Raw genomic sequence first — 16,116 nt, forward strand, 5'->3', positions numbered from 1 at the left:
CAGAAAGCTCCCCAAAGGAGGTGGCCCCCAGGTGAGGCAGAAAGGAGGGGAAGAAAATGTGCCAAGATGAAGTCATAGGAACAGGATTACATGCAGTGAGGTGACCAAGTAAGGCTGTGGCACAGGTGACCCCATCAGAGTCCCGAGAGAAGCTGGCTGGGGGGCCGGTGCAGATGGTGGACTGGGGCTCCCATCTGAAAGGGGAAGGGGGTAAGCATGAAAGGGGAATGATTAGCAAGGAAACTTTGACTCGAACAGAAGGAACATCCCAAGGCAAACCCACGGACGCAAAGCTGACTCTGACTTGGGGGGGGGCGGTGAGGCTGGGAGTTCAGGTTGACAGCACTTTGAATCTGCCCTGTACTTGGCGTCTGAGGCCAGTCCCAGCTGTGGCTCCCTGCTACTGTGGAGTAACCACACCACTTCAGGGCCCTGACTCCGCCTCCCCCACGAATTCTTCCCAGGGCAACCTTTCCTACAACCAAAGTCCTCTTTAAACACAGTTCCACAAACAGAACGTCAGGAGCCAGCTGTGGGTACCTGAGTGCAGGTTGGGCCAGCCACCCCACCTGCACCACTCCACCATGTCCCGCCCTCGGCAGCCGCACCTGCCCCAGGCTCTGCTTAGGACACACGCTGCAACCACCAGACTTCTCGCTGGGGCTGCAATGCTGTAGTTCAGTAAGTAATATTTTAAACCCCAATCACAGGAATTTACACGGAACCCTGTCAAACTTCATTTGGTTGGTTTGGTTCTTTATCTCAATCTACTGAAAGACAACTCTGAGTTCTATGTTGTCGTATGACATATTGTTCCCAGTGCTATACTTCATATAATTCCAATAACCCTCAATTAAGAAACAAGCAGACCCTGGGACACCGGGTCTCAGAACCAGGTCTCCACACTTCAACAGGCTGGCGCAGAACAGAAGTCAGTCCTGGGATGGCACAGGCTGTTCTCAATCCTATGGATTATATGGAGCAATGAGATCCTTTCTTTTACTCTAGAGCTTAGGTGCATGCATCATAGACGTGGTGTTCTGAATACGTTTTATGACGAATAATTTTTATTTTTTAAAAAACTGCATGTATCACAAACTCTTGAACGGAGAAGATGCCGTAAAAAAGCGGGAGATATTCTGAACTTTACTGGTAGGACCCAGAAGGCCAAAATGTCAGATGGAGACTTGAGGGAAAACGTGGAGTTTCCAAAAACTGAAACAAAGCTGTCTTCCATGGCAATCCTCCCATGGAAGCCTGTCAAGTTTTCTTCCCTATTAGGTGTTTCAGTTGCTTAATGTTTATTTTCAGTTCTGCTCTCTGGCTACTCAGTTCTTTCTAGGATTTCCAGTCGGTCCTCAGTGAAGGGTGGGACCGTGCCCCCAAGCTCCTGTGTAGATTGCCAGCTTATTGTTAAGAGGAAATAACCCGGGACCAGCCAAAGGAAGGGGTGGGGAGGGCGCAGAGCTGCCATGCCCACTCCCCAAACCTCCACGCACACCAACCCAGAAACTCTGTGAATGCAGATCAAGTAACTGAAATTCCAAGTCCTTTTAACAAAATCAGAGATGAGGGGCGCCAGGGTGGCTCAGCCGGTGAAGCGTCTGCCTTTGGCTCAGGTCGTGATTCCGGGGTCCTGGGATTGAGACCCGCATCGAGCTCCCTGCTCAGCGGGGAGCCTGCTTCTCCCTCCCCCTGCTTTTGTGCTGTTGCTCACTCTCTCTCTCCATCTCTCAAATAAAATCTTAAAAAAAAAAAAAATGTGCAGAGTGCTGCACGCCAGCTGCTAACACGGATGCTGTTCATGTCAATTTTTACCCCTGGAAGCCCGGTCCACACCACCTAGGGCACCTGGCAGGAAATGCAGAGGTGATCATGTGGTCGTACTCCTGTCCCTCGAGAATACAACTGCTGGTGCCGCAGCATCAGGGCCTGACCGTGGAGGATGCCGTCCGTGGAGGACGCCGGCGGGATTGGCCACGCCACAGGCTCCTCCTGACCTGGAAGCTGTCCTTCCGTCTCCACTCCAGTCGTGGCCCCCTCATCCCCCCCGTTCCCACGCTTCTACTGGTACTTACTGGAGTACCTCAGACAAGCTTAAGAGTCTGGAGCATAGCTTCCCGGGTCTGAAAACACACCTTGTTCCGGCCATTTGTTGTCTTTCAACAGAACTGAGCCCCAAGCACAAGCGGGAAGAGAAAGAGAACAAGCCACACCCTGTACCGGCCTCCCCACATCCCCAGTTCTGCGAGGCAGCGATGGGCACACCCAAATCTGCGGTGCATAATTCATGACCTCACAGTGCAGGAGCCTTGCCCCTGCGCCCGCTGCTCTGCATTTGGGGTCTGGGCACCTCCTGCAGTGTGGACCCAGACGTGGCCATCAGTAAGCAGGCAGCTTGGCACCGTAGGGTCCCGTGTTAGTCATGTTTCTTATGTCCGTGTTTATGATGCTTTAACATCTCGGGGGCCGTGTTGGCCTAGGAGAGACTGCCCCTCCCAGGGCTAACTCCCAAAGACAGTAAACAATTACCTGGTAAGCTCACCTTTTATACGCAAACCCACCAACCCAGAGTCCACACTCCAACCGCCTCCTTTACCTGGTTCTCTGGCGCGCATCCCCCAGGGCCAGCACGCCCACAGCCCGGAGCCTACTGCTCCTCCTACAGCAGGAGCCACGCCTTCTCTGCCTCCTGACCTGCGCCTTCCGGGACAGGTGGGATCACGCAAATACCACCCAGACACCAACACACCCAGAGCTGCTGCGGTGGTCCTGCCTGTGACCTGTGATGCGGCCTTTGACGGGGCCACCGTGTGGCAAAGGCAGCACTTCCTGGTGCCACCTGCCTGCACAGAAGGCTCACAGGGGGCGTGCCCGCACAGTCCTTCCTGAGGCTGTTTACAAAAGTGCAAGTCATGCTCCCCAAAGAGCCAAGCCACAGCTTCCTTGCTCCATCTCACTAACACATGTCTGATCACATAAACCCTGTGGGTACCATTTTCAGCATCTTTGACACTGATGATACTTGGGAAAGAGAGGTGCATGTTTCTCTAGGTCAGACTTAAATAAGGATTTATTTTACTTCCTTCCAACAGCACTAGTCTGGCAAGGCTCCCCACAGCTGCCCTGCCCTGGGGAAAACTGGACTTGGGGCCATTCTGAAGTAGACTCTGAGGACGGTGTTCGGAATGTGAGCCGAAACACGTGCAAACAAGGCAACGATGCTCTGCCTTCCTAACGGGAAGCCTGTACAGCACACGGCTGTGCACGTCCGAGAAGGGTGTGCAAGTGCCCAGAGTAAGGAGGACCGACTGCTGCCATCATGCTAAAGGACTTTCACACACTTCCGACGGCCACCTTCCTTCTCAACCGAAGTTCCAATTCCACCTGTGTTGTCGGGCTGCACTGCACACATGGAGCCCGCGGTTCTGCCAGCAGAGCTGAAGCCTCAAGATCCACCCCCTCCCTGCCCCTCAGTTACCGCCACCCTTCCTGCCTGCGCCCCTTGCCGCCTCCTGCTCTGGGCTACTGTCCACAACCTGGGCGCCACCCAGGTTAGAGCTGGGGTTGTTGCTCGCTGCCCCCAATGGGTGGTTCCTGGGGGAGAGGTCACCATCTGCACAGGGCGCCGCTGCCACCTTTCCCTCTCTCGTTTGCGTTGCCAGATGAGCCGTCAGCAGCGACTCCTCGGGACTCACGGTCCTACGCCCTTGCCCTTTCCTCCTCTTGTACTCCATGATCTGTTTGTTGAGCGCCTCATGATCGATCCCACACAGACTTGAGCATGGGGCAGAGGCCGGGGTGCCTTGCAGTGCAGGAGCGTCCAGAGCCCCGGGGCCCCTGGAGGGAGAAGAGGCATCCGGTGAAGCACAAGTGGGGCAGCAGGAGGGCGTGGGGCCCTGGGCCAGCGCTGCCATTTCCCCCTCCACTTGCCTGTGGACTGCTGAGGGAAACTGGGGAGAACGGCACAGGGCTCCCCAGCCCAGAACCACTCTGCTGGCGCTCCTGGAGTCTGCATGTGGTGCAGGCCAGCCCAGTCCCCGCACGGCCCCTCCACGAGATGTGTTTTCCATCTCTTTTTCCCCAATTAAACACAGCTAGTGTGCTAGGCCAGTTTCACAGAATTACGGCTGGGGCCTTTTAGATCTATCACTCAGGTTACTTGAGAAACCAAAGGAAAAGAGAACTGGTGCAACCCTTTCAAAACCCAAATTCGGCCAAGTCATGCCTCTAAGTCCTTTCCTGCTCAGCTCTGGAAGGTCTCACACCCACGGGCTGGGCTCCCTGTGGCTCCGGGCCTTTGCCCTAGCTCCGTGGTCCTCGGGCTGGTGATCGTGGGACCTGCCCGAGGTCCCGACAGGACCCCAGATGCTGCGGCACCCAGTCTAAGGAACAGACGCTGAGCATCTGCTGTAGCTCTTCCCCGGCCTGTGATGGGGCCCCTCCACATACACCCCTCGAGTCCTCACGACTCTTTCTCAGACCATGATGAGCTGATTGAAAACCGCAACGCTGCCCCACCCATCCGCCTCCTGCTGCACCAACCACACCTTCCTGACCTACAATCATCTGTGGCTCCCTGTTGGCCTCACCCAGCAAAACGCGAGCTCCAAAGACCCCACTGTGTGTTCTGTTCACGTAAGCACCCTAGATGCTAGAACAGGGATACAGAAAATTGTGCTGAGTGGATAAAGAGGATGCGGGAGGGACACCTGTCCTCCCTTGGTAAGTCGCTGTAGCAACGTCTGGGGGGGACCATGGAGGCCCTCCCAGCCACCTTGCTGAAGTGCCAGGAACTGCTGCAGGCTGCCACTGGGAATGGCCACAGGCCGGAGGGCACAATGCCAGGCCCGACTGGCACCCCTGGCTGAGGGTGCAGGACTGTGCAGCAGCCATGGCAACCACCAATTCCACACCTGGAGGTCTGCCCAAAGTAGCAAAATCACATCCCCACATACCTGACGTCATCTCGCACACAGTCTTCTTTCTCATCCGGGGGTCCGAAATCGGCACTGGCCAGTAACCAGTCAACCTGAGAAGGACAGACAGTGGGTAACTCGGTAAGCCACACCTCCAGCACCAGCATCAGAGCCCGGCTCAAGTGAGCCCGTGTGAAGCCTCGCCGTGTTGGCTTGGACACAGGCCTTCCGAGTGCCCGTCACAGCCCTCTGCTGACACCTCGCAGTGGTGACGCTTTCAAACACCTGCTACTTATGTGTTCTCTGATAACCAACTGATGCTTTTTTAAAACTACACTTTAAACCTGTAAACATCAAACTTACAAAAAAACCAGGCAAATATGAATCCAAATAAGTAATTCCTAACAAAGCGTAAAATACTTTAATTTTGCCACAGAATTTGTGTTTGGGGAAAGAAAGCCTCCTGGCGTAGTGATCAAGTCACAGTCTGGGGTGTGGCGTGCGAATCCAGCTCCACGGTGACCGAGGGGCCTAATCTGGAAACGAAAGCTCTCCCTCCGTGGGGGCACCACACTGAGCCCTGCTCCCTGGACACTGAGGGCGGCTCACACCTTTACCTGCCTACCTACATGCCCAGGATGTGCACCTGAGACCCTACCCTGCTGCAAGCAAGCCCAGGAGAGCCCACGTCCAGGACCAGCGCCTGTCGTTCCCCACAGCAACACAAAGCACCATCACAAACCAACGGCACGCCAGTAAAACCCACAAATGTAAAAAGCAGCAGAACCAGGAGAAACGTCAGTCCACAGAAAACAGAAACAGGACTGACGACGCCACAAAATGAGCAGTGACTGGACGTCTCCCAGGGTAGCTCGGAGAACACGCTCACTCGCACCTGGACACTCGACTGTCCTGCGCAGCTTGGACAGACTTCACGAAACAAAGAGCGGCCAAGAGGTGCATGGGAAGACATGCGCATCAGTCATCCAGCAAACGCGCGTGGCCACCGGAAGGGCCACCGCAAGGGCAGCAAGACCCCTAACATCACGCGGGAGCTCACGGGGGACCGGACAGTTCCACCTAACCTGCAGCTCCCTGAAAACTGACATACCTGCCACCCCTACATACCGACCTAAAACACGCAAAGATGTGTAACAGCGGTTCACAACAGCTCTACTCACAGAGGCCAAAAACCAGAAGAGAGACAAATGTCACTTAGCAACCACTTACACATGAAACAACATGAATCTCAAAAACAGCGCTGAGCAAACAAAGCCAGGTGTCTGCTCCTATGCATGTGGAATTCCAGAAATCTAACCAGGCAAAACTAATTTACAGACGGTGGTAGGGAGGGTGAGGACTGGGGTGCGGGGGCACAAAGGCACGTCCTCCTCCATCCGGTGCACTGCCTAGAAATCAAGCTTCACTAAAGCTTCTCTTTGAAGCCTTAACCAAGCACTCAATGCAAATGCAATCAAATCCTGACACGTCCAAGAGACTGCAGAGACAGCAGCTGCTCCACGCTGACCTCTGAGAGAGAAATCAGTCTGCCCAGACCCCCTTTCCAGGAAAGACTCAGGCCCGACTACACCAGAGTAAGCAGTCCGCATGGTTAGCCGTGCTCTGCCTGACACCTGCTTCTCAGACGCCCAACCGTCAGCGGGAAGACAAGCAAATGTGTGATAAATCACAATACCGGTACCGTAATTTAAGCATTTTCTTTAAAAATTAACATTTTTTCCTTTATAATCATGATAAAATCAACATTTAAAAAACCCTCTGGGGGCGCCTGGGTGGCTCAGTCGTTAAGCGTCTGCCTTCGGCTCAGGGCGTGATCCCGGTGTCCTGGGATCGAGCCCGCATCGGGCTCCCTGCTGGGAGCCTGCTTGCTCCTCTCCCACTCCCCCTACTTGTGTTCCCTCTCTTGCTGGCTGTCTCTCTGTCAAATAAATAAATTAAATTAAAATCTTAAAAAAAAAAACACCTGACTGAAACGTAACACACGGGAGAAGTACACAAATCGTGACGTGTACAGCTCGATGACGTTTCTCAAATGGACTGCACCCACAGCCGTCTCCGACGTTGCAAAAATGAACCCCAGAAGCCTCTTCACATCCCTCCCGCTCACTCCCTTCCCCAAAGACAGCCATCAGTTTGGCCTTCATCACCAAAGATTAGTCCCACTTGTTGGAACATTCTGTAAACAGGACCACAAGGAACATAGTCTTTTCTCTGGCTCCGCATCAGCTGCAAGGTGAGGGGGCCATGTCCACCCACCACCTGTACCCAGGAGTCCGCGAGTGTACCGGGGCGTCTGACTAAGGGATCCCTGCGGCCAGCACTCCGGGCGCATCTCTCGTACCTAACCCTAACCCCACCTCCCTCCACTCACGTGCACCCACCCTTTCTCTCAAATAAATAAATCTTTTAAATAAATAAAAAAATAAAAATAAATAGGTGTCATCTAGTCCCGTGGTGAGTAACAGCTACCTAACTATAATATCATAAATGCTACTGACTGGATTTTTTTGTAGTTTTTAAAAGTATATCACACCTTAATAACTACCAGGTAATTACCACACAGAAAGAAAACCTATATAAACATACTGGTTGTAACCTTTATAACTTACAATTAACAGAACGTAACCTTCAGTATAAAGTAACTTAGGTTGAATCCAGAGAGGAAGGCAGTTTGCAAGTCGAGAAACCGAAATTTGGTTTCCTAGAGATTTATTATTTTTTTTTAAAGATTTTATTTACTGATTTGAGAGAGTGAGTGAGAAAGAGGACAAGAGGCGTGAGGGTCAGAGGGACAAGCAGACTCCCCACTGAACACAGAACCTGATGCGGGACTCGATCCCAGGACTCCATGATCATGACCTGAGCCGAAGGCAGTCGCTTAACCAACTGAGCCACCCAGGTGCCCCTCGTAGTTAGAGACTGAGTGGTAAACGTTAAAAGCCAGAAAAATCGGTTACCTCTGGGGAATGTGGCTGGGACAGGTGCCCGGGACGCTTACCTTCCATTTATACTCTTGGGGATTGATTACTTCTTTTAACTACACACATTACCATTCGAATATCTGAAGATTAAATATAAAATATTACTCGTACGGGAAGATTATGGGAAGTGAATTACGTCAGAGCCGTACCTCAGCCAGAGCTGCATTTCCTTTGTCCTGAATGAACACAATTGGTGGCACATTCCTCAGGGTCTGCTGGGACATCAAGAGATGCCTGGAGAGAGACAGTGCACACGGTGCAGTTGTAGCTGACACTGAGCAGAAAGGAAAACACGCAATCATCTCACAGAGAATGAAGAGAGATCTGCTCTCACATTATTCAAACATGAACATGTCAGCGCAGGACAGTCTTCCTTAGCCAACTGCCACATCACACAAGGGACACCAAACACATCATCACAACTGTTTCTAATTGCCTAAATGCGACTCTTGAGATCCTTACGAATAACTGGATCTTAGCCTGGATGCCTCCTGGGCGTGGTGGTGGTGGTGGGCTGCGTGGCCTGCGCATGAACAGCCAGTGGACATTCCCTGGCAACAAGGCCGCAGAAGTGCACCGAAGTCCTCAAGCACGGAGTCAGACACACATCGGCGTCTGCGTCATCACTCATGCATGCAGACATTTATACCATTAAAAGTCACTGAGGACACCAAGGCGCTTCCATTAACGTGGGTTATACCTATCCATATCTATCATACTATAAATTAAAACTCAGAATTTGAAAAATATTCATTAATTAATTTCAAATAACAAACTCACTAAGTGTTCATGTGGATATTTTTAATGAAAAATAACTTCTTTAAAAAAAGATTTATTTATTTGTCAGAGAGAGAGAAAGAGAGAGAGCACAAGCAGGGGGAGAGGCAGAGGCAGAGGGAGACGCAGACTCCCCGCTGAGCAGGGAGCCCGATGAGGGACTCGATCCCAGGACCCCAGAATCATGACCCGAGCTGAAGGCAGACGCTTAACGACTGAGCCATCCAGGCATCCCGAAAAATAACTACTTTAAAAAAAATAATTGAGAGGCATGGCATTGTTTACATGGTTACAAATTTCCTCAGTGCCTAGGTTAGCTGGATTCTCATCTCTCCACCTGCATTCAAGCTGTTCTGTTATTTTGGCTGAAACAGGAAAATCTGGCTTCATACGGATCCCTAACTAGAAAACGAGTACGTGAACAGCACTTGAGAAAAGAAAGATCTTCTCTGCTACCCCACAGAAAGTCAACCAGTGATGGCTTATTAAGGGTTGGCTGCACCGTGGAACCTGGAACAGGCCAGCATCGCTTGCTTTATACGAAAATCCAGTGGTCTTCCTGCACTCTGAATCAGGCTTTCCCTATGCCTGATTTTTGTAGCCTCCTGAACTCACTTGGAGACTACGGATTCCTCGAGTGACCCAGGATTTCATGTGCTGGCACGGTACCACACAACACTACAACACTTGTCAGCGTTACCACCAGTCTCATCCAGGGTGTTCAAGTATCCAAACGCCATCAGACTCACGGTGGTAGATACGAGTTTTCTAAAGTCAATTTTCATTTGAAAGCTTGAATTCTGGGGTGCTTGGGTGGCTCAGTCGGTGAAGCATCCAACTCTCGGTTTGGGCTCAGGTCGTGATCTCAGAGTTGGGAGATCGAGCCCCTTGTCAGGCTCCGTGCTGGGTGGGGAGTCTGCTGGAGATTCTCTCTCGCTTTGCCCCCCCCAACCCCTTTCTCAAATAAGTAACTCTTAAAAAAAAAAAAAAAGGCTTGAATTTTATCACTGGCAACAAGTACGGTCAGTTGTTTCCCCTGAAATGACAGGTTCACTTTGCTCATTTTAGAGAAGATGTCGGTCAAATACCCGCCATCTGAAAAGCACAGCTAGCTCACTCGTTATTCTCCGTGAACAAGCGTCTGCTTCAGCTCACATGCAACTGCGTATTTTCCCGAGACCACTGTCCCACAGCAACAGGGCTAGTTTAGGCTTACTCCCCACCACACAGAACACTGAGATGACACACACCCAAGGGTCAGGACTTAATAAAATTAGTAGCTTCTACTTATTTGTCAAGGATATTCTTTTTTTTTTTTTTTTAAGATTTTATTTATTAATTTGACAGAGAGAGAGACAGCCAGCGAGAGAGGGAACACAAGCAGGGGGAGTGGGAGAGGAAGAAGCAGGCTCATAGCGGAGGAGCCTGATGTGGGGCTCGATCCCATAACGCCGGGATCACGCCCTGAGTAGAAGGCAGACGCTTAACGACTGAGCCACCCAGGGCCCTGTCAAGGATATTCTTGAGTAAAACTGCACAGCTTTCTCTGTCAGGAGCCCCTAGACGTCTAGGACCACACTTTAAGAACCACTGTCCCAGATTATGTCTTGCATGAAAATGTAACTTACATTTTGAAATTTAAGAATATGCTTCCCAGAGTTTCCTTAAAACCAAAAGCACTTAGTGCGACAAGCGGGAGGTTCAAGGTGCAAGCAGAAGCAAACAGGCTGAGAGAGCAGGGCGCCATCACCTCATGTGTGCAGCGCTCCTCCGCAGGACGGCCTCTGTGTACGCGTTCTGTTCAGCAGAGACCGTGGTCTTCCAGTACACGCGGCAGGCGGAGAAGTCTGGAGTCAGAGAGACCTGAGTCCCACCCACCCCAGCCGCGAATCACTCTCAGCTCCTGTGGGTTTCCCGTACACAACACTCAGGAGACAAAAACGAACGCGTCAGCAGCCCTCAGCTTCAGGGACCCACCACGCACAGGTGGACGCTGCAGCAGGTACCGCCGCAGCCACCGTCTCCTGCCACTCACTCACAAGGGAGGAGGCTGGGCCCCGCATCCAAAACCTCAGTGTCCCTGACTCTTATCCCACAGCACGCATCAGAAATGCCTCACCTGCCCCTTCTTATCCTCCGTACGTCCCTCTGGCTAAACTCACTCTAGGGCAACACAGATCGTAGGAAGACAGGTGCAGACGCATCCACCCCACACACGTACTGGGCACCTGACAACGCCGTCGGTGCTTGCACACCACACACACATGCACCCCATCTTTACTACTTAGATGGTCACGCTTAACGTGGCTTCTGAACTCAAAGACCTCGTGACTGATATGGGGCCTCCTTCCTAACCACTAGGCTGCCAGCCTCACCCGTTCCTCCCACTCTGCGACCAATTCTACCTTGGAGAGCTGCACGTTCAGGTCACAGATCTCTTGGCTCACTTCAGGGGTGCACAGCAAATCCGTCAGCGCTTTGTAGAGGAGGCCATTCAGGGCCCTCAGGCGCACATGGTCATCCCTCCTGGTCTTCTTTGAGGTGCTCTTCGTTAGGAATTCCAACTGGGATGGCTTGTAAATCTCCATCCGGAAGAACAGACAAAAAGGCCAACATTCCAACTATACATTAAACTTTCTCTAACTTACAAAAAGCGGGCTGGGAAGGACTTAACACCTTGATAAAAAAAAACCAACGTTACTCTCAGCCATCTCAGCTTTCATCGAGATACAATTTACAGACCTGGGTCCTTCTAGATTTTACCTAGCATCCCCCCCCCCGGAATTAAAAGTACCATCAGTATATGTTTCTCCATCCAAAAATCTTACTGAAACATAATCCACATAGTGTAAAATTCTCCCTCTTAAACAATTTAGTGGTTGTTTAGAATGTACTTTTTGTAACAAGAGACAGTTACTACATAAACTTTCACAGTTCATCCACACATACATTCGTCATATACAGATGCTAAAAACCAAATGGACGTTTTGATATTACTATCTGATAACACAGACAACATTCCAGAAAACTTCAGAATAGTTTTTTTTTTTTAAAGCCAAGGGGCACCTGGGTACTCGGTTGAGCGTCTGACTCTTGGTTTTGGTTCAGGTCGTTATCTCGGGGTGGTGAGATTACACCCCAAGCTAGGCTCCATGCTTAGCGGGGAGCCCACCTGGGATTCTCTCTCTCTCCCCGACTCTGCCCCTGCCCCCTGCTCACTTGCACTGTCTCCCTCTCTCTAAAATGAATAAAATCTTTTAAAAAGTAAAAATTCACACTCCCGATGTCTCTAGTCCCACCCCTGCAGACCTTGTGTCCTCAAGAATGGAAATGGAAGCACTGCCAGGTTGGAGCTCTGCCGACTGCTGGAACCTTATGCCCACCAGAATCTAAAGCAGCTTCTTGCGGTTACTCTGTACTTACCAAGTGAGAGCCCAAGGAAGGACCTTCATACCAAAACTTCTTTCTACGGGGAGAAAATAAGAACTATGATACTGGTGGCAAATTAAAGAAAACAAAACCACATACACCAACTCAACATTACAATACCACAACCCTTCCTAAGGGGCTAAACTTCGGCACAGAAATGATGTTACTGGAGGACCAAGAAATTCAGAATTTTCTTTAAAGCATGGGTTGTAAGTGAGATAGAAGACAGTTTTAACTCAACCTCCTAATGTTTACTTAAGGTCTACTTTCAATCCTCAAGGCAGACAAAACAATCTCAAAAGAACGCCTACCAAACTGCACGCGAGCACTATACCGGGGTTTGCAGCCATGCGTTTGCTGGACTGGACGAGGAAAACCGGTGGTAGGGGAGGGAGTCTTCACTGCTTTGCTGGGAGATTACAGATAAGCAAGGACGCTAGCTGGACCAGCCGTGTGGTGGTGAACTGGAGCTGGACATCAGTATGGACTCAAGTGTCCCTGAGTATCCATGCAGTGGTCACATACAGAGACGTTTACAGGCGAGTGTATGTGCAGGGGTTAACAAAAATGTACTTTCTGCTTTGTCAGCTGAAAAGGCCTAAGGGACAGACTCCCCAGCTCTCAGATTATCATCTCTGATGGCGTCCTGCTATCACAGAGCGTCTCGAAGAAATGGCTGACTCCAGGGCTGAGAAAGGAAGTGCCAAAAAACGTTTTTAGGGGCGCCCGGGCGGCTCAGTTGGTAAAGTGTCTGCCTTAGGCTGTCATGATCTTGGGGTCCTGAGATCGACCCCCGCATCAGGCTCCCTGCTCAGCGGGGAGTCTGCTTCTCCCTCTGCCCCTCCCCACTGCTCATGCTCCATCTCTCTCTCTCTCTCTCTCTCTCTCACAAATCTTTAGAAAAAAAAGCTTTTAAACTTAAAAGCCGCCACAAAGCCCCATAATGATGAGTTTGCCAAAGAATATAGGAGCTAAATAAAGAGCTCCCAATGGTCAAAGATGAAACAATCTGAGCAAAATAAAGTAATATTAGGTGAACCCCCAGAAGTCCAGGCTGACGTAAATCAGTAAGTGCTGGACAAGACTAGTGCCTCTCTCAGGGGCGCGTAGGTGGCGCAGTCGTTAAGCATCTGCCTTCGGCTCAGGGCGCGATCCCAGCGTTATGGGATCGAGCCCCACATCACGCTCCTCTGCTGGGAGCCTGCTTCTTCCTCTCCCACTCCCCCTGCTTGTGTTCCCTCTCTCAAATAAATTAATTAAAAAAAAAAAAAAGACTAGAGCCTCTCCCGCAGAACTGCCCACCGTGAAGTCCCCTAAGGAAGACAGGGCGCAATGGGGGGTGGGTAACTCGACAATGGATAAACCTGACACACGTGACTGCAGTCAGTCATCAGGGCCAACAGCAAGGGTGACCAACATCCTTCTGTGGCCCTCCTCCCAAGCCCCCATAATGCCAGCACAATTGCGACAAGAAAACAGGAAATCACACCAATCCCAGCGGAGGGGCACCCTAGAGAATGTCTAACCAGTGCGCCTCAAAACCATCAAGGCCATCAGACACAGACACAGAAACCACCAGTCCAGGGAGCCTGAAAAGACGATTCAGTGCAACGTGGTCTCTGGAGGGGATCCTGGGGCAGAAAAAGAACTTTGGGTTAAAGAAGGAAACCGGAATAAGGAGTCCACTTTAGTCCACAGTGGGGTATCCACACTGGCTCATTCACGTGATGAGCGTGCCAGACGAACCATCCCAGAGCAGGCACTGTAGGCATCTGCGAACTCCGCACTCTCTCCAACATCGCTGTAAATCTAAAACTGTTTCCAAAATCTAGTCCGTTAAAACAAACGTACATCTATTACAGAGTTCAAAGTGTGGTGCGGACATCACTGTATTATTATACCCCTCTCACCGGACGAAAACTATCGTCAAACGAAGCCCACAGAAAAAAGCATTCAGGTGGACAGAAACGCTCAGGTATCTTTCCCTCTCTGATGAATCTACTCCCAGAAACTGCTAATAACAAGAATCGACAGAAACGCTCCTGACATACTGTTAGGTTTTCGCAAACCTAAAATCGTGATACCTCAACTGTAAATAAATAAATAAAAATAAAAATAAAGAGAAAAGGGCTGAGTGGGAAACCGAACAAAAAACAGCGATGAGCAGTGATGAGGTTCAGGTGAATATACGTGAGGTTCAGTGGGGTGAGGCCCGGAGCCGACGACCAAGAAAGAATTCTTGAGACTCTTGAGACGTCTTTGGTGCAAAATGGTGGTTTATTAAAGCACGGGGACAGGACCCGTGGGCAGAAAGAGCTGCTGCACCGGGGTTGTGAGGAATGGCCTATTTTATACCCTCAAGTGGGGAGGGGGCTAGGGATAGCGTAAGTCTCTAAGGAATTTTGGAAGCAAGGTTTCCAGGACCTTGAGGGGGCTAGCTACTGTTGGGAAAGGGTCATTTATTACCGTCTAATAAAACCTTAGTCATGAGACCCTTCAGATGTATATCGGTGGGCCATAGGCTTGGGGGACGATTGCCAATATGTATCTTGGGGGGTTATAGATAAAGGAAGTTTCCAAAGGAATTTTTATACGTTAAAGTAGACTTACAGGATCTTGGTGGAGGGGAGGGGGTCAGGCTAGGACCGCCTTTTGCCCTTAGCAAAGTATTAACATCGAGGCAGCTGAGTTCCTAGAGGAATGTCACCATGCCTGTTTCAAGGACTTGTCAATGGGCTGTAGGTAGTGAGGACTGTTTCTTTGTCCTTTAGGGCAGCCAGGAGTGCCTGAGGAATGTCACATACATCCCATGGGGGGGGCGGTGTTTGCAGGGTGTCAGCTTCTGCTTTGTCCTCAGCTTGCCTTCCGTTCCCTCATCAAGCGGGATTACTGGCAATTCTCCAATAATCGTTAACCTGAGAAGCAAGGGCCTCGCTTGCTGACCAGGTACACACAAACCCCGCCCAGTGGAGTCCGCCCCTGGTCCCGTGGGCACCGCCGACCCCTCTCTTCAGGCCCATAGACGTGCTGCCCTTGTCCCGTGGACGCCCTCCCCTTGCCCCCCGCCTCCGCACATGAACAGATCCCCCTCCCCTGCCCCCTACCTGAAGCGCGCCGCCCTCTGCCAAAAGGGCACCGCCCCCACCCCCAGCGCCCCCACCCGCACTAGGTGCGCCTTACTTGGTTTTCGAAGCAAATTTCTTGAGTAGGTTCTTGCCGCATGAGACCGAGGAGCCATGCAGGCCTCGCGCACCACCCGGAAGGAGGGCCGCGTGCCTACCGCGAAGTAATGCCGGGAGCCCCTCGCGAAGCCCCCACAGAGGGAGCGTGACCGCCCACATGGCGGCACCGAGAGCGCCGGGGCGGGGCGACGTGAGGGGACGCGGGGCGGGGCGATGTGAGGGGGCGGGGCGACGTGAGGGGCTCGGGGCGGGGCTGTGGGACGAGACGGAAGCACCCGGAGCGAAGGGAATTCGGTGACGCAGTGCAGTCTGGGGCGGGGCGACCCGCGTACGGAGCGACGTAGGGGCGGGACGACGTCCTTTCAGGGCGCCGTGCGGCACGCGAGTTGCTCAGAGAGCGGGGCGGGGTCTAGAGGCCGCGGCGCCGCGCGGCGACGTCGGGGGGCGGGGCCTGCAGGCCCGGTGGCCGGCAGGGAGTGCGGGGGTTTCGGCGCCTCAAGGCGAGCGGCCGGGAACGGCGGTAGAGCGGGTGCGGGAAGCGGGGAAGTGCGCCTGCGGCGCCCGCGCCACCCTGCTGCAGGTGGGGAGAGAGGGGAGGGGCGGTGCGGACAGCAGCCTCCCGTGCGCTCCAGAGGAGGCCGCCCCGTGCCCGGGGGCCCGCCCGGCTCGCCGCCCGCGCCCCTCCCGCCCGCACGGCCCGGGCCGCAGTCCCCGCGGGAACTCGGCGCACGGGCGCTGTCGCTGGCTGGTCAGTGTCGGGGACACTGTGACGCACGGCACGAGGGAAGGCGGCAGGGCCCCGGGGAG

The 16,116-nt window shown here is 52.3% G+C and overlaps 1 protein-coding gene across 2 annotated transcripts; it reads right to left on the reverse strand.

The window, feature by feature from the left end:
* Positions 1–3,055: 3,055 nt before the first annotated feature.
* Positions 3,056–15,508, reverse strand: RBFA (ribosome binding factor A). 2 transcript variants are annotated; one of them, XM_040632389.1, is made up of 7 exons: positions 15,308–15,508; positions 12,122–12,164; positions 11,104–11,280; positions 10,449–10,561; positions 8,071–8,155; positions 4,959–5,032; positions 3,056–3,840 (listed from the first exon to the last, which is right to left on the reverse strand). In XM_040632389.1, exons 1-7 carry the CDS (start codon positions 15,466–15,468, stop codon positions 3,474–3,476), a joined length of 1,020 nt encoding a protein of 339 aa, XP_040488323.1. In that variant the 5' UTR covers positions 15,469–15,508; the 3' UTR covers positions 3,056–3,473. The 2 variants fall into 2 exon arrangements, with proteins under 2 accessions (XP_040488323.1, XP_040488324.1); XM_040632390.1 differs by having other exon boundaries at positions 11,104–11,374; positions 15,308–15,407.
* Positions 15,509–16,116: the final 608 nt, after the last annotated feature.

Source organism: Ursus maritimus, unplaced genomic scaffold (assembly GCF_017311325.1).
Source record: "Ursus maritimus isolate PB19 unplaced genomic scaffold, ASM1731132v1 scaffold_18, whole genome shotgun sequence".
NCBI lineage: Eukaryota > Metazoa > Chordata > Mammalia > Carnivora > Ursidae > Ursus > Ursus maritimus.

Excerpts from the sequence above, each read along its gene's own strand:
- RBFA (XM_040632389.1), bottom strand. The coding sequence starts at position 15,468 with ATGTGGGCGGTCACGCTCCCTCTGTGGGGGCTTCGCGAGGGGCTCCCG. Across the intron at positions 8,156-10,448 it reads AGGAGCGCTGCACACATGAG|GCATCTCTTGATGTCCCAGC; the intron begins GTGATGGCGCCC and ends GTCTCTCTCCAG. Across the intron at positions 3,841-4,958 it reads TGTGTGCGAGATGACGTCAG|GGGCCCCGGGGCTCTGGACG; the intron begins GTATGTGGGGAT and ends TTCTCCCTCCAG.